Genomic DNA, 26,195 nt, shown 5'->3' with positions numbered 1-26,195 from the left:
CCTGACTGATGCCCTTCCCCTCACATACAACTATACCCTACTGATCCCCATTCTTCTGAACACAAGAATCAAATTGCCTTAGTGGTCTCTAACTCAACCCCTGGGCCTTTATCTCCTCATAAGATCTCTTCCACCTCCCTTTTCCAATGAGATTCACAAAAATGTAGAAATGGGAGAGAGCTCCACTCCCTCCTGCCCAATACTACCAACTTTGAAAATGGCACTGGCACCCTATTTTACTCCATGCGCTCTGCATTGAGAGTCAGGTCACTGTGATCCTTTGATAGTTGTCTTGGAGATTTGGAGGGTGATTGGGGTACATCACCTTTGTCATGATGTCGAGGTGTTTATTTATTTAACAATATTTATGAACTGCTTTACTGATTAAAAATTGCCCAAAGCTATGTACATAATAAAACAGGGAATGTACCTGCTACAGTTATTGGGAACCCATTTAGCATGCATATTAAAACCTTAGGAGTAAATTTCTAAAGGGATTTTGTGCATAAGAATAGTATATACACGTGTAAATAGCATGTACTAGTGAATATTCTATTTCATAAATACGAGAGTATTTGCATATTTTCCATTTTGCACGTACACTTTACCAGCAGAAAAAAGGGTGTTCTGGGGCAAAGTTCAGAAGTTTGCATGGTAATGGCTATTTCCTAAAAGATATTCACATATATATTACCAAACTTATTCATACACTTTTACACATTCTTATGACTGATGCAAGTGAAATCAGCCTTGTCTATTGGCTGCAAACTTTGGATGGGAGGTCTGGATGAACTGGTGGCCGTTCAGGATGAAGTGCTAGAGGGTCTAGGTGAACTGGAGATAGACTAGGTATTGGCGAACTAGTGATTTCAAGTATGTGCACAAGTATTTTCAAAATGGTATACGTGCATACTTTATGGGGCCAATATTAAAATATATTCTGCTATGAAAGTTAGCCGGATAAGGCTTATCCGGCTAACTTACATAGGATATTAAACAGCATGGCAATGCTGCTGAATATACCCGGATAAGTATTATTATAGTTAGCCGAATAAACATATCTTATAAAGACCAATATTCATAAAATGCTGAGCTCCCAAATTTAGACACCTAAATTTAGGACTGTTATTCATTTGCCTAGGTTTAGGATTGTAATTTAAGAACCTAGTACTGAAAATCAGTGCTGAGCACCTAATTATTTTCCCTGCCTTAATTCCTCTCCCATAGCCACTCATTTTTAAGCACCTAAATTTAGGAGTCTAGTGAAACTAGGAGTCTAGATTTAAGGATTCAGCCCTAGTAAATTTTCAAAAGGGCCAATTTATATGCCTAAATCCCAAAAATAGGAATATAAACCCTTTGACAATCAGCCTCTTAGAATTCAAAATCTTATGACTAATATATTATCCGTTAATCTAAGATGCATGGAGTGGTTTTACTCATGTAAGATAAAGAGCAAACTTTAGGAAACACAAATAAATGGAGCAGTTGTGTTGTTCCAAAATATATTCTGATACCAACCATTAATTTAGATTAAGGGCTGTGACAGGGAGTATTGACAATGGAGAAATTTTACTATTGGTTAAATATTCATCCTAAGCCTAAGTAAGAAATGACCTACTGGCTTCAGATGAATGTACTACTTGTTTCTTTACACAGATTTCAGTTCAGTCTCCAGGTATGGTTGTGTCCAAATAATCCAAGTTTTTTGTTTCAGTGTTGAAGTTTTATCCATTCATATTATGGATATCTAAAAAGAATATACTCTCTCCAGAAATAATTGCATGTATTTTGCTTAATTTTTTGCATAGTATATTCATTATCTGTTGTTTTACTTGAGTTAGAATTTTAGACTTATTTTCAAGTCATTTATCCATAAATTACTTTTTTAAAGATTGGATTTTCAGCATAAATGTGTGTTCTTTTTCCTCAGATTTCTCGTAAAATGTTCTATCGTCCAATGCTTGTGTCTCGTTTACCCAGTCTGCTGGTAATAGATGGAACTACAGTGAGCATAGAGGAAAGGTCAAAAGCTGAGCTTCATTTCATAGAGCAGCAAGTACATAAATTTAACTAACATTTTTCACGTTAATCATGCTTTCATTTCTTAATATAAGAACATAAGGAAATGCTAGATCTGTGCAAGGGATTTCCAAATTTGAATAAATATACCTTTCCTCAGTGTATATTGTGTACTAGAATGTTTTGCCATTACATTCAACTTTGCTTTCTTTCTGTTTATAAATGGAAAATATGAAATTATAATAATTATGTTAGGCTAATTATATCCTGTTTTTCTGTTTTAATTTGTTAAAAAAAACCATTTAAGAACAATTGCATTATCTCTAAATTTGGGGTATTTTTTAACTAAACTAGAAGTATAGAAATTAAGATACCCCTTTATCAGATTAATGGAATACTTTTTGGTTAATTTTCAGGAGCTATGTCCCCTTCAGTAGTTCAATGCACAGTATGCTAAGCATGACTTCGCAGGAATATACAAGTAAATTACAGGTTGCATTACAATGGTGATAATGTGGTATTAATTTTAGAGCTTTGAAAACAAACTCCACTGCATCACAGTTGTAAGGTGGCCCAATGCAATTGTTTTGCTAAGACAGTAGCATTAGAATTATTTAAAATTCTTTGCAGGGTAGGTATCAGCAAGGAAGTCATAACTGATCACAGTGTGAATTACATACCAAGGGTTATGCAGGAAACATTCTTCCTGATCAAAATAAAACATTTGTTTATTAACCACAAATTGATAATCTATTGGAGCTTTTTAATAAGGTACTAAAAACATATTCTAGAAGTTTGAGAATGCTGACTTCTTAAATAGGATAGCAGTTTATGCTCCATAAGTTTTCAGCATTTGAGTTCCTAGATGGAAGACAGCCACTGGGAATCCTGGATTTAGTAAAGGAAATGTAGAAAGGGCAAACTGCAAACATATGTAGTCAAACATGTGCTAGAAATGAGAGAAAGACTAACCTTTACAAGCTCAAAAGATAAGAAGGGTGGTGTTATAAGCAAGAAATAGCATACACCAGAGATCTAGTTCTACTTCATCTACCAAATCAGGAGATTACTATAGCTGCAATCAGATTGGCAACCTAGAATGAACTGGCAGAAAATCACCATTAACTAAAATGGGGTTTTAAAGAAATGGCAAGGCTGTTGTAAAATAACACATGAATCAACTTTTTCAGACAAGTAGAATGAGAAAAAGGCAGATGTACTATATAATATGCTAATACCCTAGAAAAACTGGGATTCCTTGTTTAGCTCCCCTGAAGTCTAGGTCCCAAAACTACATCAGAAAAACCCTATGGTAATGAGGGAACAGTTATCACCAGTAATGAGAAAGTAAGTGCAAGATATGGTGAAATATTTCCATGATGTTGTTTTATCAGTTAACCAATGGAAAATAGAATAGATGATCAACAATAAAGCATCAAGAAGACTGAAGATCTCTTTAAGGACTATTTTAAAGGGAAGTTATGCCCTGTTTTTAAGATCATAAAAAAATGTTCTCTTAAAAACACACAATTTCTCCTAGGACAAGCAGGATAGTAATCCTCACACATGGGTGACATCATCAGATGGAGCCCGGCAGGGAAAACTTATGACAAAGTTTCTGGAACTTTGACTAGGCACATTAAGCATGCCCAGCATGCCCTAATCCATGCGTCCACACGGGGTCCCTCTTCAGCCTCTCATTTTCTGCGGAGCTTTCACATTGCAGTTTCTGAGCTTGTGTTATTTATTTAAAAAAAAAAAAAGTTTGAAAAACTTTCACCAATTCTTTTGGTGTTTCTTGCATTTTTCTCAGTGAACAGGTCCCTCTTCAGTTCCCCCTTGTTTTCCACTCAGATTTTTCCTGAACAGGAAGGCGAATGGGGTTTACCTTGTCCAACAGGCTACCAGATTCAACAAGCATCAGTTGGCACACCATTCAGTAGTGGTTGAATCTGCTGTCAAGAAGGCCAAGCGCTCTTGGACCCATGCCTCGGCATCCCCAGGGAGAGAGAATAGAGCATTGGATGCCCTTGGGAGGAAAGTTTTTCAGGGGGCTCTGCACATTGCTGCATTGCCTCCTACTGCTCTACATGAGCCAATACTCTTGCGACCCCTGGAAGTAGGTGCAGGAGGCGGTCAAACTGCTCTCAACAGCAGCAAGACACCTTTCTGTCGCTGGTGCATCAGGGCCTGGAGTGCTGAAAACACAAGGTGCGTTCCACCTACAATGTTTTTGAAATGGCAGCAAGAGTCTCTGCAGTGAGAATCGGCACCTGCAAAATGGCATGGCTGCGGGCCTTGGATCTCCGACCAGATGTACACGGAAGACACACTGATCTGCCATGCACTGGAGAGAACCTCTTCAGGGATAAGGTGAAGGATGCACCATGAGACCCTCCAACAACTCTCTGCCAGCACTTCAGACCACCCTCCTCAGCCAGGAGATTGGCAAGGCATGGGCAGAGGAAGTCTTTCTACCACCAAAGGAAGTACTATCTTCCAGCACCTCATTCCCAATCGCAGAGGGTGAGCTCTGGCAGCTGTCCCAGGCAGCAGCGAGCTCCCAAGGCCCAGCCAAATCCCGAGACGTGGTTTTGACTGGATCGCAGGGAGCATCAGCCAGCCACCCGTACCCAAGACACTGAACCCACTGGTCAGGGGCAGGCTATGCTTCTTTGCGAATCGGTGACCCAGTATAATCTCAGACAAGTGGGTTTTGACTATTGTCTGCCAAGGGTACCAAGTGAACCTTTTGGGTATCCCACCAAATTCTCTCCAGGCCCCTTTTGGGGGCTGATAGTACATCAGGAGGTACTTCTATGGGAGCTCTCTGCCCTCTTAACAATCAGAGCAGTTGAGTCTGTCCCACCAGGGCAAAGAGGGCAGGGATTCTACTCTCGGTACTTCCTGATTCCAAAGAGAACAGGGGGTCTCCGTCCCATCCTAGACCTGGGGGCCTTGAACAAATTAAAAAGAAGAAAAGTTCAAGATGGTTTCCCTGGGTACCCTGATTCCCCCTCCTGCAAAAAGGGGACTGGCTATGATCCCTCAATTTAAAGGTCGCATACATTCACATAGAGATCTTTCCAGGTTACAGGAAGAATCTCAGATTTGTTGTGGGAAAACAGCACTTCCAGTACAGAGTGTTGCCATTTGGGCTAGCTTTGGCCCCACATGTCTTTACGAAATGTCTGGCCATGGTGGGGGTGCACATCCACAAGCAGGAAGTGCATGTTTTCCCTTACCTGGACGATTGGCTAGTCAAGAGCACCTCTCGGGCAGGGGCAGAGCAATCCTTGCACTTGACCATCTGGGTACTGGAGTCACTAGGGTTCGTCATCAATTACCCGAAGTCTTACCTCAACCCATCCCCTCAAATGGAGTTCATAGGAGCTCTGCTAGATATGGCTCAGGCGAAGGCCTTTCTGCCATGCCCCAGGGCACTTACGTTGGCATCCATAGTGGAGGTGATTCAACAGAGCCAGCAGGTGTCAATTCGGCACATGTTGAAGCTGCTGGGCCACATGGCCGCAACTGTCCATGTTACTCCCTTGGCATCCTTCCACATGCATAGAGCCCAATGGACCTTAAGATTGCAGTGGTGCCAAGCCACCCAGAACATTCAGGATCGCATTCACATCACCCCGTCACTCTGGGACTCCTTGTCCTGATGGTGCATTCTCTCAAATTTAGAGCGAGGAATATCTTTCCAAACTCCATCTACCCAAATTGTCCTTACCACGTATGTGTCTGCACCCAGGATCTAAGGTCTGCTCAGGAAGCACAAATTCAAATCAACTTCCTGGAGCTCCGGGCGATCAGGTACGCTCTATGGGCTTTCAGGAATCAGGACAAAATTGTCCTGATTCAAACAGACAACCAAGTAATGATGTGGTATGTAAACAAGCAAGGGGGCATGGGGGTCTTATCTCCCTTGTCAGGAAGTGGTCTGGCTCTAGTCCTGGGCTTTGTCCCACGGGATAGTGCTCCGGGCGATGTATCTGGCCAAAATTGAGAACAACATAGCGGACACACTGAGTTGGGCCTTCAGACCCCATGAGTGGTGCTACATCAGGAGGTAGCGAACCGAATCTTCCATCTCTGGGAAAACACAGACGTGGACATGTTCGCATCCCCTTGCAATAGGAAGGTGACTCGGTTTTGCTCTCTGTACAGGTCAGATAGCAAATCCGCCTCGCACGCCTTTCCTCACTACTGGGGCAGGGGGTCTTCTGTATGCGTATTCTCCGCTTCCTCTAGTAACAAAGACTTTCCTGAAGCCATGAGAGGACCGAGGGACTATGATCCTCATAGTCCCTCATTGGCCGAGACAGGTCTGGTTTCCACTCCTTCAGGAGTTGTCTTTCCGGAAACCAATCAGTCTGGGAACTTCCCCAGATCTCATCACGCAGGATCAGGGCCATTCCAACCTCCAGGCCCTGTCGCTCACAGCCTGGATGTTGAGAGGCTGATTCTGCAGCCACTGGATCTCTCCGAGGATGTGTCTCGGGTCCTCGTAACTTCTTAAAAGCCTTCCACTAGAAAGTTCTATGGACCAAAGTCTAAGAGGTTTTTCATGTGGTACGAGCAGAAGGCTGTAAATCCTTTTTCCTGCCCCACACAAAAAGTGCTTGACTACCTTCTGCACCTATCGGAGGCTGGACTAAAAACCAACTCTGTTAGAGTTCATCTGAGTGCAATTGGCACATACCACCAAGGTGTAGATGGTATATCCATCTCTGTACAACCCATAGTTAATCTTCATGCGGGGCTGCTTCAGTTGAAGCCTCACTTAAGGCCTCTTGCTGTGTCTTGGGACCTCAACGTGGTGCTAGCTCAGCTGATGAAAGCTCCTTTTGAGCCACTGTGCACCTTTGACCTGAAGTGCCTGACCTGGAAGGTTAAATTTTTGGTGGCGGTCACTTCAGTGCATAGGGTCAGCAAGCTCCAGGTCTTAGTGACTTATCCACCTTATACCAAGTTTTATCGTGACAGGGTGGTCTTGTGCACACACCTTAAGTTCCTGCCTAAGGTGATGATGGACTTCCATCTTAACCAGTCAGTCATCTTGCCAACATTCTTTCCCAAGCCCCATTCGCACCAAGTCGAACGAGAACTGCACAGTTTGGATTGCAAGAGAGCCTTAGCCTTCTACCTGCAGCAGACACAAGCCCATAGACAATCCACCCAACTTTTCATTTCTTTTGATAGGAATAGATTGGAAGTTGCCATTTTCAAACAGACACTATCCAATTGGCTAGCAGATTGCATCTCCTTCTGTTATGCCCAGGTGGGATTGCATCTTGGGGGTCATGTCATGGGTCATTCTGTCAGAGCCATGGCAATGTCGGTGGCCCACTTGCAAGCAATTCCCATGGAGGAGATCTGCAAGGCTGCGACGTGGAGTTCTCTCCACACATTTGCATCTCACTACTGTCTGGATAGGGATGCCTGGCATAACAGGTTCAGCTAGTCTGTCCTCCAGAACCTGTTTGAGGTATAAAACCTAATGTTCCCTACCTAGGGCCCGTTGTTTGGGTTCAGGCTGTCTCCCCCTCTGTTACCAGAAGCACTGTGGTTGTTGTGCCCATTGGCACCTGGTTGGTGCCCGTAGTCTCCTTTTGTGTTGGGGAGCAGCTAGTAGCTAGGGATTCATCCATGTGTGAGGGCTACCATCCTGTCCTAGGAGAAAACAGAGTTGCTTACCTGTAACAAGTGTTTTCCTAGGACAGCAGGATGTTAGTCCTCACAAAACCTGCCTGCCACCCCGCAGAGTTGGGTTTCTCCTATGGTTTATTATTTTATTTTTTTCATAATTCTATGAGACTGAAGAGGGACCCCGTGTGGACACATGGATTAGGGTATGCTGGGCATGCTCAGTGTGCCTAATCAAAGTTCCAGAAACTTTGACATAAGTTTTTTGTGCTGGGCTCCATCCAATGATGTCTCCCATGTGTGAAGTCTAACATCCTGCTGTCCTAGTAGAACACCTGTTACAGATAAGCAACTCTGCTATACCTTTGGACCAATGATTAAATGTGACCCTAAATAGCGGCAAAAAAATTAGAAAGCAATCTGAGTTGCCATGGGATGTTATGAAGTTCCTACTGACAAAAATATAATTTGGGTATTCTTTGATAAGATAGAAACATAGAAACATAGAAATGACGGGAGAAGAAGACCAAACGGCCCATCTAGTCTGCCCAGCAAGCTACGCACTTTATCCATTTTTTTCCCCTTTTTTTCTCTCCCACCTGTTACTATTGGCTTCCAGTACCCTCCAGCCCTAATCAATTAGGGGTAGCAACCGCTGTAACAAGCAGGCCACACCCTTACACAATACTCTTACCCACCCCTGTTTTTATTTTTTTTTATTTTTTTTTGAGATAGCAGCCCTCCATCCTTCCGCTCCGTGAAGGTGGAACACCAACTACTGGCCACTGGCATCCGGCTCCGTGAATGCCTCTGTGGCTACTGCCGCTCCGTGCAGTGTTTGAATGCCTCTGTGGCTACTGCCGCTCCGTGCAGTGTTTGAATGCCTCCTCTTTATTCACGCCCTCTAGACTTGATGGATCCACAGTGTTTATCCCATGCCCCTTTGAAGTCGTTCACAGTTTTAGACTTCACCACTTCCTCCGGAAGGGCATTCCAGGCATCCACCACCCTTTCCATGAAGAAATACTTCCTGACATTGGTTCTTAGTCTTCCTCCCTGGAGCTTCAGCTCGTGACCTCTGGTTCTGCTGATTTTTTTCCGACGGAAAAGGTTTGTCGTTGTCTTTGGATCATTAAAGTTTTTCAAGTATCTGAAAGTCTGAATCATATCACCCCTGCTCCTCCTTTCCTCCAGGGAGTACATATTTAGATTATTCAATCTCTCCTCGTATGTCATCCGATGAAGACCCTCCACCTTCCTGGATGCCCTTCTCTGTACCGCTTCCATCTTGTCCTTGTCTCTTTGTAGATACGGTCTCCAGAACTGAACACAGTACTCCAGGTGTGGCCTCACCAAGGACCTGTACAAGGGGATAATCACTTCCCTTTTCTTACTCGATATTCCTCTCTCTATGCAGCCCAGCATTCTTCTGGCTTTTGCTATCGCCTTGTCGCATTGTTTCGCAGACTTCATATCATTAGACACTATCACCCCAAGGTCTCTCTCCCGCTCCGTGCACATCAGCCCTTCTCCCCCCATCGAATATAGTTCATTCGGATTTCCACTCCCCATATGCATGACTCTGCACTTCTTGGCATTGAATCTCAGCTGCCATATCTTCGACCACTCTTCCAGCTTCCTTAAATCCCGTCTCATTCTCTCCACTCCTTCTGGCGTGTCCACTCTGTTGCAGATCTTAGTGTCATCCGCAAAAGACAAACCTTACCTTCTATCCCATCCGCAATGTCGCTCACAAAGATATTGAACAGGACCGGTCCCAACACCGATCCTTGCGGTACACCACTTAAAACCTCCCTCTCTTCAGAGAGAGCTCCATTTACCATCACACATTGTCTTCTGTCCGTCAACCAGTTTGCAATCCAGGTCACCACCTCGGCACTCACTCCTAAGCTTCTCATTTTATTCACCAGTCTCCTGTGCGGGACCGTATCAAAAGCTTTGCTGAAATCCAAGTAGATGACATCGAGCGCTCTTCCTTGATCCAATTCCTTGGTTACCCAGTCAGATTTGTCTGACAGGATCTTCCCCTGGTGAATCCATGCTGCCTCTGGTCCAGCAATTCTCCCGACTGTAGATAGTTCACTATTCTCTCTTTCAACAGTGACTCCATTACGTTTCCCACCACCGAAGTGAGGCTAACCGGTATGTGGTTACTAGCCTCCTCTCTGTTCCCACTCTTGTGAAGCGGAACCACCATAGCTCTTCTCCAATCACTCGGCACCACTCCCGTTTCTAGGGATCTATTGAACAGGTCACACAGCGGACCCGCCAGCACATCTCTGAGCTCCCTCAGTATCCTGGGATGAACCTCATCAGGTCCCATGGCTTTGTCTACTTTCAGTTTCCCCAGCTCTTCCCATACATTTTCTACTGTAAATGGAGTTACATCTACTCCACTCCCCTCCAGTATCTTGTTAACTAGGGACGGTCCTTCTCCAGGGTCCTCCTTCGTGAACACAGAACATAAGTATTCGTTTAATATTTCTGCCATTTCTTCGTCTCTCTCCACACATTGATCCTTTCCACCTTTCAATTTCACTATACTACTTTGAACTTTTCTCTTTTCACTGATGTATCTGAAAAATGTTTTGTCACCTCTCTTTACTTCCTTGGCAATCCTATCTTCTGCTTGACTTTTTGCTCTCTTGATTAATTTCTTCGTCTCCCTCAGTTCTTCCAGATATTCTTCTTTGTGCTCCTCTCTTTGGGATCTTTTGTATTTGTTGAACGCTGTTCTTTTAGCCTTTATTTTGTCAGCCACCTCCTTTGAGAACCAGATAGGTTTCATTTTTCTTTTGCTTTTCTTTACTTTTCTAACATATAGATTAGTTGACTTGGCAATTGCTCCTTTTAGATTGGTCCACTGTTGATCCACTTCTCTCACATTCTCCCAGCCTTTTAGTTCTTCCTCCAGGTACTTCCCCATTTCATCAAAGTTTGTGTTTTTGAACTGCAGAACTCGGGTTTTTGTGCTTCTTTTCCGTATCTTTTTTGTGATATTAAACCATACCATTTGGTGATCACTGGTGCTGAGGTGGGCGCCCACCCGGACATCAGAGACATTATCTCCATTAGTGAGCACCAAGTCGAGTATAGCTCCTTCTCTCGTGGGTTCCATTGCCATTTGTTTGTACAAAGCTACTTGCAGGGCATCCACTATTTCTCTACTATTATTAGATTCTGCAGATGGGATTCTCCAGTCTACATCTGGCATATTAAAGTCTCCAACGATCACCACTTCTCCCTTCTTTCCTATCCTGTGGATGTCTTCAACCAGATCTCTGTCCAGCTCTTCCTTTTGGTTTGGAGGCCTGTAAACCACTCCAATAAAAATGGATGTCCCATCTTTTTTTAGGTTGGCCCATAGTGCTTCTTCATTGCCCCATCTTCCTTGCAGCTCCGATGCTTGGATATTGTTTCTGACATAAAGAGCCACTCCTCCCCCTTTCCTGTCCTCTCTGTCTTTCCTTAACAAGTTATAGCCGTATCCCAGTCATGAGATTCCGTAAACCACGTTTCCGTGACAGCAACAACGTCCAAGTCCGCCTCCACCATTAGGGCTTGCAGATCTGGGATTTTATTGCCCAAACTACGAGCATTTGTGCTCATAGCTTTCCAGCTTTCTTCATTCAGGTTACTGCTGTTTCTGGACTCCTTTTGTGACCACTTTAGTTGAGTTTTGTTATCCACTTATCCCTTTGCCTTTGTGTAAGGGAAAGGATTAGTGCCTCTGATGGCAGAGTCATCCATCACAGTGAGCTTATTCCTTTGGTTTCTGATCTGGAATTTCTGTGCATTGGTTTTTTCTCTCTTTTCAGATAACATTTCAATCTTTTCCTCAAGAACTTCAGTATTTAATACAGAGAAGGCATTTTGTACTTGTTGCACTTGATACAGTGTGTGTCTCTGCATCACAGGTCTGATTCTACCAGAGCCCACTATAATTCTGTATTTTGAGTTCCTTAATGCTCTATGTGAATGAGAGGGTAATCTTGTGGGCTGCACAGCTGTCAAGAATGGGTGTCTGTGGGTCACAGGTCTTATCCTGCCTGAGCCCACTTTAAACCCCTTTGGTTTTGACTTTTGGTTTTTATGTGGTAATGTGGGATTAACTCCTAAATTATATAAAGTGGGTGAAACTTTCTTTATTGCTTCCAATTCAGCATTATCTTTAGCCAGCTCTTTTTTCAAGGAAGACAGTTCTGAGCATTTAGGGCAACCCCTAAGTTTCCAGATGACTTCCCTAACAATAAATGCTCCACAATGGTTACATCGGATAGTCCTCATTTTGATAAATTTATCTGATGGATAACACCTAAGAAACAACTAAATTACCAATTTATCCTGTTGCCAATTGTATTTAGGTAGACTATATTAGAACAACAAACCTAGGGGTGGGTGGGTAGAGGGGTAGGATGGGAGGGAAGCAGACAGAATAGCAAAATTAAAGCTTTGTAAAAAGGCTTAATTTAAAGAATTCTTAGCTTTGCCAAGTAAGTTGGACTGTAGTCTCTCCTCTCTCTTTCAAAGCAGACTGACTAGAGCTGGCCTGATCACCTACTATGATGCACTTGTCACCTGTTAAGTGTCTGTTAAAAACTCCCTCTTTTTTTTTTTTGGTATATTTTATGAATGCTTTTGGAACAGGCTACCACACAACAATTTAAAACACTTATAACAATATCTGGAGAAATAGGCACATATGATTAACAGTAGACAGAATAGCAAAATTAAAGCTTTGTAAAAAGGCTTAATTTAAAGAATTCTTAGCTTTGCCAAGTAAGTTGGACTGTAGTCTCTCCTCTCTCTTTCAAAGCAGACTGACTAGAGCTGGCCTGATTACCTACTATGATGCACTAGTCACCTGTTAAGTGTCTGTTAAAAACTCCCTCTTTTTTTTTTTTTGGTATATTTTATGAATGCTTTTGGAACAGGCTACCACACAACAATTTAAATCACTTATAACAATATCTGGAGAAATAGGCACATATGATTAACAGTAGACAGAATAGCAAAATTAAAGCTTTGTAAAAAGGCTTAATTTAAAGAATTCTTAGCTTTGCCAAGTAAGTTGGACTGTAGTCTCTCCTCTCTCTTTCAAAACAGACTGACTAGAGCTGGCCTGATCACCTACTATGATGCACTAGTCACCTGTTAAGTGTCTGTTAAAAACTCCCTTTTTTTTTTTTTTTGGTATATTTTATGAATGCTTTTGGAACAGGCTACCACACAACAATTTAAATCACTGATAACAATATCTGGAGAAATAGGCACATATGATTAACAGTAGACAGAATAGCAAAATTAAAGCTTTGTAAAAAGGCTTAATTTAAAGAATACTTAGCTTTGCCAAGTAAGTTGGACTGTAGTCTCTCCTCTCTCTTTCAAAACAGACTGACTAGAGCTGGCCTGATCACCTACTATGATGCACTAGTCACCTGTTAAGTGTCTGTTAAAAACTCCCTCTTTTTTTTTTTTTTTTTTTGTATATTTTATGAATGCTTTTGGAACAGGCTACCACATAACAATTTAAATCACTTATAACAATATCTGGAGAAATAGGCACATTTGATTAACAGTAGACAGAATAGCAAAATTAAAGCTTTGTAAAAAGGCTTAATTTAAAGAATTCTTAGCTTTGCCAAGTAAGTTGGACTGTAGTTTCTCCTCTTTCTTTCAAAGCAGACTGACTAGAGCTGGCCTGATCACCTACTATGATGCACTAGTCACCTGTTAAGTGTCTGTTAAAAACTCCCTCTTTTTGTTTTTTTTGGTATATTTTATGAATGCTTTTGGAACAGGCTACCACACAACAATTTAAATCACTTATAACAATATCTGGAGAAATAGGCACATATGATTAACAGTAGACAGAATAGCAAAATTAAAGCTTTGTAAAAAGGCTTAATTTAAAGAATACTTGGCTTTGCCAAGTAAGTTGGACTGTAGTCTCTCCTCTCTCTTTCAAAACAGACTGACTAGAGCTGGCCTGATCACCTACTATGATGCACTAGTCACCTGTTAAGTGTCTGTTAAAAACTCCCTCTTTTTTTTTTTTTTTGGTATATTTTATGAATGCTTTTGGAACAGGCTACCACACAACAATTTAAATCACTTATAACAATATCTGGAGAAATAGGCACATATGATTAACAGTAGACAGAATAGCAAAATTAAAGCTTTGTAAAAAGGCTTAATTTAAAGAATTCTTAGCTTTGCCAAGTAAGTTGGACTGTAGTCTCTCCTCTCTCTTTCAAAGCAGACTGACTAGAGCTGGCCTGATCACCTACTATGATGCACTAGTCACCTGTTAAGGGTCTATTAAAAACTCCCTCTTTTTTTTTTTTGGTATATTTTATGAATGCTTTTGGAACAGGCTACCACACAACAATTTAAATCACTTATAACAATATCTGGAGAAATAGGCACATATGATTAACAGTAGACAGAATAGCAAAATTAAATGTTTGTAAAAAGGCTTAATTTAAAGAATTCTTAGCTTTGCCAAGTAAGTTGGACTGTAGTCTCTCCTCTCTCTTTCAAAGCAGACTGACTAGAGCTGGCCTGATCACCTACTATGATGCACTAGTCACCTGTTAAGGGTCTGTTACAAACTCCCTCTTTTTCTTTTTGGTATATTTTATGAATGCTTTTGGAACAGGCTACCACACAACAATTTAAATCACTTATAACAATATCTGGAGAAATAGGCACATTTGATTAACAGTAGACAGAATAGCAAAATTAAAGCTTTGTAAAAAGGCTTAATTTAAAGAATTCTTAGCTTTGCCAAGTAAGTTGGACTGTAGTCTCTCCTCTCTCTTTCAAAGCAGACTGACTAGAGCTGGCATGATCACCTACTATGATGCACTAGTCACCTGTTAAGTGTCTGTTAAAAACTCCCTCTTTTTTTTTTTTGGTATATTTTATGAATGCTTTTGGAACAGGCTACCACATAACAATTTAAATCACTTATAACAATATCTGGAGAAATAGGCACATATGATTAACAGTAGACAGAATAGCAAAATTAAAGATACACCAGTAATTAACAAATTTGTGTATCTTGATGCTTTATTGTTTATTTCATATAGGTGCATCAACTCATACAGTGGACTATTTTTTATGAAATAGAATAGATTCCCATCATATAGAAATCCCATCAGAATACTAGTTAGGCAGATGCAATAACAGTTGCCTAAAAAAATGAGAGGTGTAATTAAGAAGGAACTAGAAGAAATGCTTAATTTAGATGTGAGTAGTGCTAGTGCCAAAGGCAGATTGGTACATTAGATTTTGATTGGACTTTTCTAAGGTCAATAATCTATCCAAATTTCATTCATACCCAATATCACTGATAGATGAGCAATTGGGAAAAGCTTTAATGAAAGGATCTTGGCAGATGACAATGCAGGAATCTAAAGGAAAGAAACAGAATTTTCCACACCATTTGGGTTATAACATTTTCTCACTTTACCCTTTGGTCTTTTTTGGGCTGCAACAATTTCACAACATTTTATGGATAAGATTTTACAGCCTCCTAGTGTACCTGGATGACATACTCATTCATAGCATTGATTGGGAGTCACACGTACAAAAGTTAAAGGTACTCTTACAGGCCCTTCGATAAGTGGGTTTAATTGCTAATCTAGCACCATGTACAGTAGATAAAAATGAAACCAAATAACTGCTGTACTGTTTAGGGAATTAACAATTAAAACCATTACTAAAGCCAAACAGAAATGTAAAATCCCAACAATTTAAAAAACAGATGGGGTCTTTATGGGACAATATTATTGTAAGTTTATACCAAAACTTTTTAATTCTAGCCAGTCTTATGAAAAAACAGATCAAATGCAAGCAAAGTGGTCAGAGAGAAATGATCAAGCCTTTAGGAAGCTTTAAGATACATTTTGTAAAAGTCCTGTGCTTAATACCCAAGATTGCATGAAGGAATAGATGCTTCTAAAATAGGACTTCAAGTCATTTTATCACAAAAAGTAGATGGAGAAGAACATCCCAGCCTGTATTTACGTAGGACATTTTTCCCCAGAGGAAAAAATTTACTCATTTGGTGACAGATCATGCAGGTCCTAAAATGACTATATCAAATGAAAGATAAGCCCAGAATCTCAGTACATAAAAGTATTAGAATTGCCATGCAAAGTTAGACCAGGGTCCATTTTGCTCAGCATCTTGTCTCTGACCAATCTTGGCTATGACCACCTGGTAGATCCCATAAAGTGTATCTAATTCCTATTACTTACTCTCAGGAATAACAATAGCTTTCTTTAATTAACTTGGCTAATAATGTATTATAGGCTTTCCTCCAGGAAGTTGTCCAAACCTCTTTTAAAATTTGCTATGCTGATCGCCTTGATCATGTTCTCTAGCAATAGATTCCTCAGCTTTATAGTGCACTGAGTGAAAAAGTTCTTTCTACAATGTGTGGTCATGAGGAGCTAACTAAACAAAGTAGATAAGGCAATTAGGCCAAATGCGATACATCTAAGAGTACAATGGGAACTTAAAGACGTTCTGGTAGCTCTTCTGGGTGTTTTTTTCAGTTTTTCTTTAGAGTCAGGAGTAATTCCAGAGGACTGGTGATAGGAAGATGTGGTTCCAATTCATAAAAGTGGAAGTAAGGAGGAGGCTGAGAACTACAGACCAGTTGGTCTGACCTCTGTGGTGAGAAAATTAATGGAATCGCTGCTAAAACAGAGGAAATGGCAGTTTTTGGAATCCAATGGATTGTAATATCCGAGGCAGCATGGTTTACAGAGATAGATCTTGTCAGATGAAGCTAATTTCTTTAATTGAGTGAACAGAGAGTTGGATCAAGGGAGAGTGCTAGCTGCAGTATACCTGGATTTCATTAAAGCTTTTGACACAGTTTTGCATAGGCAACTTATAAATAAATTGAGTCCCCTTGGTATGGGCCCTATAATGACTGACTGGGTTAGAAACTGGTTGAGTGGGTGGAGACAAAGTGTAGTGATTAATAGAGTTCACGCCAAGGAGGGGGCATTACTAGCAGTGTGCCTCAGGGACCAGTCCTTAGACCGGTTCTTTTCAACATTTTCGAGTGTGACATTGTGAAAAGATTGTCAGGAAAGATTTCTATTTTTGCCAATGATACCAAAATCTGCAACAGTGTAGACAGCCAGGAAAGGGTGAAAAATATGAGGAGGGATTTAGCAAAGCTCGAGGAATGGACTTTGGTCTAGCAGCTAAGATTTAATTCTAAAAAATGTAGAGTTATGCATTTAGGATGCAAAATCCCAAGGGAGAGGTACAGTTTTGGGGTGAAATTCCTCTAAGCATTAAAGAAGAACAGGATCTGGGGATGATTGTATCTGATGATCTTAAGGTGGCCAAACAAGTGGATAAAGTGAGGGCAAATGCCAGAAAAATGCTTGGCTGAAAAAGGAAAGGAATGGTTGGCAGAAAAAGAGAGGTGATATTGCCCATATATAGGTCCCTGGTAAGCTCTCATTTGGAATACTGTGTCCAGTTCTGGAGACTGTACTTTCAAAACGATATAAATTGTTGTGAGTCTCTCCAGAGGGTAGCTTCTAAAATGGTTGGTGTTCTTCATTATCAACAGGACAAATCAGCCACTCAATCCCACGTTCTTTCCCTTAGAGTTGAAAGTTAACTTGCAATAATGACAGAGGTGGCTTGTGTGGCAGCAGCTAAGCGGGAAGGGACAAAAGTGCTCAGAAAAGCCATCTTGGTTTTTTTGAGGTCTGAGAGAGTGTTTCTTCATGCATGTCTTTTTCAGTTATAATGTAAACCGAGCTGATATGCAATTCTGCATGAAGCCCGGTATATAAAAATGTTAAATAAATAAATAAATAAATAAATAAATAAATAAAACAAATGGGAACAGACTTAAAAATGTAAACATGTGTACCCTAGAGGAAAGATGAAATAGGGGAGATATGATAGAGATATTTAAATACCTACAAGGTTTCCATGCACAGAAGGCTAGCCTTATGTTTTTTTAACAGAAAGGAAGCCCTAGAATGATAGTTCATGGGATGAGGGTGAAAGGGTGTAGACTCGGGAGCAATATTAGGAAATATTTCTTTACAAAGAGGGTAGTGGATGCATGGAGCAGCCTCCCAGTAGAGGTGGTAGAAACAAGGACAGAATCTGAATTCAAAAAAGCATGGAATAAATACGTACAGGGGATCTCTAAGGAATTGTAAAGCTAAATTAGTAGGGTGGATGAGCAGACTAGATAGGCCAAACAGTCTTTTTCTGCTGTAATGTTTCTATGTTCTATCTTATCCATACCTTCACTGTTCATTACTGCCTAGAAAATGCTTCAGGTCAAGAAAGTACTTTTGGCCAAGCAGTCCTTAAGATCTTATTTAATTAATTATTTTATCCATGTTGTAATGCAATGCACCCTTCTCTATAAAAATATGGAGGTAGATATTCAGCTACTAGCCAGCTGAGAAAATTAGACAGATAAACATATCTGGCTAACTTAAGTTAGGATGTTTAACAGTGCAGCCACAATGCTGAATATACTAAACGTTAATTGGATACATTATTCCAGTTAACTTTAGACCTACTCCATAGCAAGTCTATCTTATCCAGTTAACTTAACTGGACAAAGGTGAATATTGGCATTTATTGGCTAAGTTAGCAGGTTAAGTAGCATACCCTGGTACACCCTCATCCTGCCAGATAAATTTGAGTAGTTACCTGGCTAGGTGGCAGCTGCCAAACCCAATATTCAAACAGCACCATTTAGCCGGATAAGTTCAAACTTATCCAACTAAGTTGCTGAATATCAACCTCCTAAAAAATACTCACTTGTAATTTGCAGCTTGGGAATTCCTACTTGTGTGACTGATTTATGTCCTACTTGTCCATAGAGAAAGCAAAGTTACTTACATGTGTAAGTAACAAGTGTTCTCCATTATCAACAGGACAAATCAGCCACTCAATCCCACGTTCTTTCCCTTAGAGTTGAAAGTTAACTTGCAATAATGACAGAGGTGGCTTGTGTGGCAGCAGCTAAGCGGGAAGGGACAAAAGTGCTCAGAAAAGCCATCTTGGTTTTTTTGAGGTCTGAGAGAGTGTTTCCATCTTGGCACCATCATATGACATCACCCACGACTGTGGCTGATTTGTCCTGCTGTCTACAGAGAACACCTGTTACAGGTAAGCAGCTTTGCTTTGTAGGAAGAAAGCCCTTAATTAGCTAGTCTCATGTGTGAGTCCATTGAGGCTGCTTGTCTCCAGAAAAAGTGAAATTATTTACTTGTAATATTTGTTATCTGACAGTAGCTTAATAGTGTCAAAGAATCCATTCTCCTTCCCCTTTTGGGAATTGTTCTTTATCACTCTCTCTCTTTGTTAATCATTAAAATAAGTGATAGTTTGGTGTCACACAGGTTCCTTTCTGCACATTCTCATCATCTTTTTCTAGAAATATCTGGCACGTAATCTATATCTGTGACTCCATTCAGCTCCTGTTGGAGAGCTGAATAATTTATTTATTTAAAAATGTTTTATATTCCTCCAGTCCACAGATCTTGGTAGATACAGGTAAGCAGTTCATTTTAGAGGTAAGTAAATGAACAGAAGCTGACACGATCTTTGCATGGTATAAAGCTAAACAGGACATCTTTTTGCAAATTTTAGTGCATATTTACTATTTGCAGATTTTTACAGATTCAAAATAAGAAAATAGTGAATGTGGCTTGTGCAAAGGTTTGTGCACTTTTCAGTCAGTACTTTTCTTCAAACACGTTACCCTTTTTTCTCCAAACATATCTTGTGTGATTGTGGCAACCAGTTCAATTTTATTTTCAACAGTCCAAAACACTTTGTTATAAAAACATTCAGGTTTATCAAGGGTTTGGGGGGGGGTTTTTTGCATCCTTTAGCCCAGCAATTCTCAACCGGTGTGTCGCATGCTCCCACTGGCCTGGCTGCTTTTCTATCCCCCTCCTTTCACCTCATTGAGAGAGGCAGAAGTACTTCCACTGCTGCTATTGCCACCCGGGCTGTGAGCACACTCAATCTGGAATGGGAATGGCACATTGTAAGTGGGAGCTGGCAACAGCAGTATGGCCTTTTCTTCTTCCCGCTGTCACGGCCCAGAAGAGGAAGCAATGTGTAGTGGGGTGTGTGGGAAGAAGAAAGAGTTATGCTGCATTTAAAAGTAGTAGCAACATTGGCCCGAGGAGCAGCATGGGCCTGGAGAAAAACAGACAAGCAGCTGATGATCCGCAGCAGTCCCCATGGCTGATGGAATTCTTTCTTGGGCTACAGGGGTTGGAGGAGGAGACTACTGCAACTCCCATTTGTGCTTTGGGGGGAGGGGATGGGAGTGAGATTCAGAGAGAACCAGTGTGTGTGTACGTGAGAGAGAGAGGGCATGTGTGTGTGAGAGAATGAGAATGCGAGCATGTGTTTGTGAGAGAGGGTATGTGTGTAATAGAAAGACATACTGGTCAGGGAGGTGACTAGTGTGTGTGTGGGTATGAAAGACAGAGAGAGAGACTGGTCATGGAGGTGATTGGTGTGTGTGTGTGTGAGAGAGACAGAGAGACTGATCAGGGAGATGACTGGTATGTGTGTGTGTGAGAGAGAGAGAGAGAGAGACAGATGAGTCACGGAGGTGACTGGTGTGTGTGAGTGAGACAGAGAGAGACCAGTCAGAGAGGTGAATGTGTGTTTGTGTTTGTGTGTGTGTGTGTGTTTGTAAGTGTAAGAGGCAGAGAGACTAATCTTGGTCCTAAGGAAGAGGACCATGAGGACAGAGCTTCAGCAGCCCCTACTGCTTCTGGTGTGTGCTGCTGGCTTGCAAGGGAAAGGAGTACGAGAGTTGCTGGAGATGTAAGTTAAGGTGGCTTTTAAGTTAAGAACATAGGAAGTTGCCATACTGGGTCAGACCAAGAGTCCATCAAACCCAGCATCCTGTTTCCAATAGTGGCCAATCCAGGTTACAAGTACCTGGCAATTACCCAAACACTTAGGGGTAGATTTTAAAAGAAGAGTGCACACATGTACGCCCGATTTTATAACTTGTGGATGCAGGCACGAGCAAGTTATAAAATCAGAGCAGCACAGGCAAGGGGGATGCACAATTGCGCACGCCGAGCCACGCTGCCTTCCCCCATTCTTTCCCAGGCCGCTCTGAAATCAGAGCGGCCTGGAAGGGAAGTTCCCTTCCCCCTAACCTAATCTAACCTTCCCACCCCTTCCCTAACCTTTTCCCCCTAGCCCTTCTCTAACCCCCCCCCCCCCCCCCCAAATTATCTTACCTTTTGCGCCTGCCTCTGGGCAGGCACAAGTTGCGCACGCTGGCAGCTTGCCGGCACGCAATCCTCCAACACAGCAGCAATGGCTGCTCTGTCGGAGGCCTCTGGCCCCACCTCCGCCCCAACCCTTTTGTAAAGCCCCGGGACTTACATGCGTCCCAGGGCTTTAGGCCCGGCACGCGTAACCCTTTAAAAATCTGGCCCTAAGGATATCCCATGCTACTAATGCCAGTAATAGCAGTGGCTATTTCCTAAGTCAACTTGATTAATAGCGGTTAATGAGCTTCTCCTCCAAGAACTTATCCAAACCCTTTTTAAACTCTGCTACACTAACTGCACAAACCACATCCTCTTCAACAAAATCTAGAGCTTAATTGTGCAGAGAGTGAAAAAATAATTTTCTCCAATTTGTTTGAAATGTGCTCCTTGCTAAATTCATGGAGTGCCCCCTAGTCCTAGACCAATTCACATTTACCCATTCTAGCCCTCTTGTGATTTTATAGACCTCTATCATATCGCCCCCTCAGCCATCTCTTCTCCAAGCTGAACAGCCTTAATCTCTTTAGCTTTTCCTCATAGGGGAGGCGTAGCCTAGTGGATAGACCAGTGAGCTACAAATCAGGGAAAGCAGGATTCAAATCCCATTGTAACTCCTAATGACTTTAGGCAAGTCACTCTACCCTCTGTTACCTCAGGTACAAAATTAGATTGTAAGCCCTCTGGGGATAGGGAAATACCTATAGTACCTGAATATAATCTTCTTTGAAGTGCCAAAAAACAGAAAAAATCTAAAATAAATAAATTCCACCCCCTTCATCATTTTGGTGTAATTTCTCCAGTGCAACTATAGCTTTTTTGAGATGCATGACCAGAATTATACACAGTACTCAAGGTGTGGTCTCACCATGAAGCAATACAGAGGCATTATATTTTCCATTTTATTCACCATTCCCTTCCTAATAATTCCTAACATTGTTTGCTTTTTTGACTGTTGCAGTACACGGAGTCAACGATTTCAATGTATTATCCACTATGATGCCTAGATCTTTTTCCTGGGTAGTAGCTATAGCATGGGTTATTTTTCCTTATATACATCACCTTGCATTTGTTCACATTAAATTTCATCTGCCATTTGGATGCCCAAACTTCCAGTGTCACAAGGTCCTCCTGCAATTTATCACAATCCACTAGAGATTTAACTACTCTGAATAATTTTGTATCATCTGCAAATTTGATTACCTCACCCATTGTGTTCCTTTCCAGATCATTTATAAATATATTGAAAAACACAGTCCAAGTACAGATCCCTGAGGCACTCCATTGTTTACCCTTTTCCATTGTGAAAATTGACCATTTAATCCTTTCTGTTTCCTGTCTTTTAACCAGTTTGTAATCCATGAAAGAACATCACCTCCTATCCCAGTTTTTAGTTTTCTTAGAAGCCTCTCATGAGGGACTTTGTCAAATGCCTTCTGAAAATCCAAATATACTACATCTACTGGTTCATCTTCATCCACATGTTTATTAACCCCTTCAAAAAAATGAAGCTGATTTGTGAGTAGAGATTTCTCTTGGGTAAATCCATGCTGACTGTGTTCCATTAAACCATGTCTTTCTATATGCTCCGTGATTTTGATCTTCAGAATAGTTTCCACTGTTTTTCCCGGCACTGAAGTCAGGCTCACTGGTCTATAGTTTCTCAGATCACCCCCGGAGCCCTTTTTAAAAATGGGTTTACATTGGCCACTCTCCAGTTTTCAGGTACAATGGATGAGTTTAATGATAGGTTACAAATGTTAATTAATAGATCTGTAGTTTCATTTTTTTAGTTCCTTTAGAACCCTGGGGTGCATACCATCCAGTCCAGGTGATTTGCTATTCTAGTTTGTCAATCTGACCTAGTACATCTACCAGGTTCACCATTATTTTGTTCAGTTCATCTGGCTCATCACCCTTGAAAACAATCTCCAGAACTGGTATCTCCCCAACATCCTCATTAGTAAACACAAAAGCAAAGAATGAATTTCATCTTTCTGCAATGGCCTTATCATCTCTAAGAGTCCCTTTAACTCCTCGGTCATCTATTTTTCTTGATTGACAGACATTTTTATTATTGGGTATTATGTAATATATCTGCAGTTTTGAAATATTTTATTGGTGTTTGGAGAATTTTTAATAATTTTTATGAGTTTGTAATTATTAGATATTATTCTATTGATCAGTTGTTTAGAAACATCTCTTTTTATTAGTATAGTTTTACAATTATTATTTTATATTTCTTAAAGAATATATAAATAGAAATGTGCAGACAAAACTGAACTGGAAACAGCAAGAAGCCAAACTCTGTATGAGTGCAACAATGGAGAAATACAGAAATGGTCACTTTATTCTGTATTTGGTCAGGGTCTGTCTGTGTTCTGCATGTATCACTGACGTGAAGTATTCTGCAAGCTTGTAGTTTGTAGCAGCATGGCTTGTTCTGTTTTCCTAATAAGAAGTGCATTGGTGTTTAGGACCTGGTTTAATATTTGTAGTATTGCTTTTTCATAGGTTTTGTTGTTACTGTTTGAGTGTGTTCCACAATACAGGTGTAACTTTGTGCAAATTAGTTTGTGTGCATTATTGCAGAATCTGGGAGTGTATTAGGTGCTATATTTCTGTTTCCATTTCTCCAGGTTTGCACTGCATACAGAGTGGCTTTTTTGAGTTTCCATTCCAGTTTTTGTCTCCATATTTGTGATTTGTGGCCTTTCTGTATTTGATGAAGGTCAGTTTTGTGTGTATGACCTAAGTGAGGTATTTTACTAGTACGTAGGTATTAGTCTTTTTTGTTGGGCTCTCAATAGGACATGTATTGGTGGTGAACTGCTGTCTTTTCATAAGTAGGGCTATTGTGCCTGGTAGTAGAGAGAGTTTGTGTTGCTGTTGCTGAGTTGAAATCAGAATATCTTTTTTGTATGGTCAGTTGTATGGGGAGTGTCCTAGTTTTGCTCTGCACCCATTGTTGTGGGTCAGGGGGATACAGAATATATATTTATATTTATCCCCTGTGATTCTCATGTGTTCAGTGTGTCACACATATGAAAAACATCTGTTAGGTGTGTCCCGATAGAAAAAAAAGTTGAGAACTACTGCTTTAGATCAGTGTTTCTCACAGAACAAGCAGAATGGTAGTCCTCACATATGGGTGGCATCATCAGGATGGAGCCCAATCACTGAACACTTTTGTCAAAGTTTCTAGAACTTTGACTGGCACCTACTGGGCATGACCAGCATAGCACCAACCCAGCATCCAGCAGGGGTCCCCCTTCAGTCTTCTTTTTTCTGTGCAGCAGTAGCCACGCAGGTTAAGGAGCTCTCTTGAGATTCCTGTCAGGAATTTTCCTCACGGAACTTTTCAAACTTTTCCAAAAAAACATTCTACCCTATAGGAGTCCCTCTATCAATACCTATACTCCGCGGTCGAAAGGTAAGCTTTTACCCTTGTTGCGGTCGATTCCCATCGAGTTATCCCTTCGGGACCTACTGGCCTTCGACCGCACCATGGCTAAATTTTTGTCAGAGCCATGGTGTCAGGTTTTCGTCTGTGCCCCGACTGTACTTGGATAATGTCCATCACTGACCCGCATGAGGTCTTTGTTATGTGTTTGCGGTCCAACCACGATATCCTAACTTGCACCAAATGTGCCCAAATGACAACGAAAGGCCGTAAGGCTCGTTTAGAGAAAATGGACTTTCTCTTTCAGTTAAAAATCCCGGCTCCATCAATAGCTTTGACGTCGTCCAAGCCGGTGCAATCAACCTCTCGCCAGCACCGGGACACCGCTGCTGTTCGACCAGCATCGACAATTCCAAAAGTGTCGATAGCCGCCTTACCTCCTCAGGAAAAGGACAGAGGACAGCATCGTGAAAAGCATCGACACTGGCATCGGAAGGCTCAGTCCGTCGATCCAGGCAAGTCCTCGGCATCGACATCGATAGAGCCACCGACGAAGAAGTTCCGTCCAGAAAAGGCCCCATCCTCTTCTGTGACTGGGTCACTGAGGCGTTCCCCTCCTTCAGTTGTGCTAGGATCCGGTATTCCACCTTCACCGGTGGACCCTCCGGCTACGCCAGTGCTGCCTCCTACTCCAGTGCTGGGGTTCCATGCCCCAGGCTTCCACGAGGAATTGGATCAGATGATCCAAGAGGCCATCTGTAAAGCACTTCAGGGCTTTCAACCTCCAATGATGCCGGTACTGGTCCCCGAGCTGGTCACCGATCCGATTCCCGTAGTGCTCGCACCGCTACTGGGTAGACTGGATGCGTTGATCGGTGCCCTGCCTCCAATGCAACTGAGAGCACCGGTTGGTCCAGTGCCTTCTACACCGATTCTATTATCATTGGATGATGAAGAAACACCAATTTCTATCCCACCGTCTGGGATTTTACCACAGACTCGTCCATCGATGTCACCGGTTCCTTTGGTGCCTCCATCGATGCCATCGGTTCCTCCATCGATGCCATCGGTGCCACCTCCGATGCCATCGATGCCTAGGCCTGGTCCTTCAGGATTAGCACCCTTTCTCCCTGCTGGAGACCCACTAGGTGCTGGAAATCAGCCCTATATTCCTTGGACCGATGATTTGTCCCAGGATACAGATGACCTACCATCAGAGCCCTCTCTCCCAGATGAAAGACGACGTTCTCCACCAGAAGACCTGTCTTTTATCAACTTCATCAAGGAAATGTCTGAAACCATTCCTTTCCAACTTCAGACAGAAGATGCTGGAAGTACTCCAATTTCTTGATGTTCCTAAGGAAATCATGTCTATACCTATTCATGAAATCCTGCTTGATCTCCTGAAGAGAAACTGGGAACACCCATGTTCGGCCCCACCTATCAACCGCAAGACAGATGCCACCTATCTGGTGCAGTCAGCTCCTGGGTTCCAGAAGTCTCAGTTGGATCATCATTCTGTGGTTGTTGAATCAGCCCAGAAGAAGGCACGACGTTCAAAACCTCATTCCTCCATACCTCTAGGGAAAGAACAAAAATCCCTGGATGCTTTTGGCAGGCGTGTCTTCCATGGCTCCATGCTCTTATCTCACATAGCCTCTTACCAGTTATATATGACCCAGTACAACAGAGACCTCTTTAAAAGGATCCAGGACTTCTCTGATTCGTTACCAGAGCAACTCCAGACTCAACTTCATACTCTGGCTCAG

The 26,195-nt window shown here is 41.8% G+C and overlaps 1 protein-coding gene across 1 annotated transcript in view; it reads left to right on the top strand.

The window, feature by feature from the left end:
• LRRC9 (leucine rich repeat containing 9) overlaps positions 1-26,195 on the top strand; it is a 1,004,248-nt gene that overhangs the window by 873,111 nt on the left and 104,942 nt on the right. Inside the window, 1 exon segment of the mRNA XM_029598189.1 lies at positions 1,934-2,059. Within this exon segment, the coding sequence (XP_029454049.1) occupies positions 1,934-2,059 (126 nt within the window).

The sequence above is a fragment of the Rhinatrema bivittatum genome, chromosome 4 (genome assembly GCF_901001135.1).
Source record: "Rhinatrema bivittatum chromosome 4, aRhiBiv1.1, whole genome shotgun sequence".
Taxonomy (NCBI): Eukaryota; Metazoa; Chordata; class Amphibia; order Gymnophiona; family Rhinatrematidae; genus Rhinatrema; species Rhinatrema bivittatum.
Note: the sequence above shows the minus strand (reverse complement) of the source record. Positions and strands in the feature narration are given on the sequence as shown.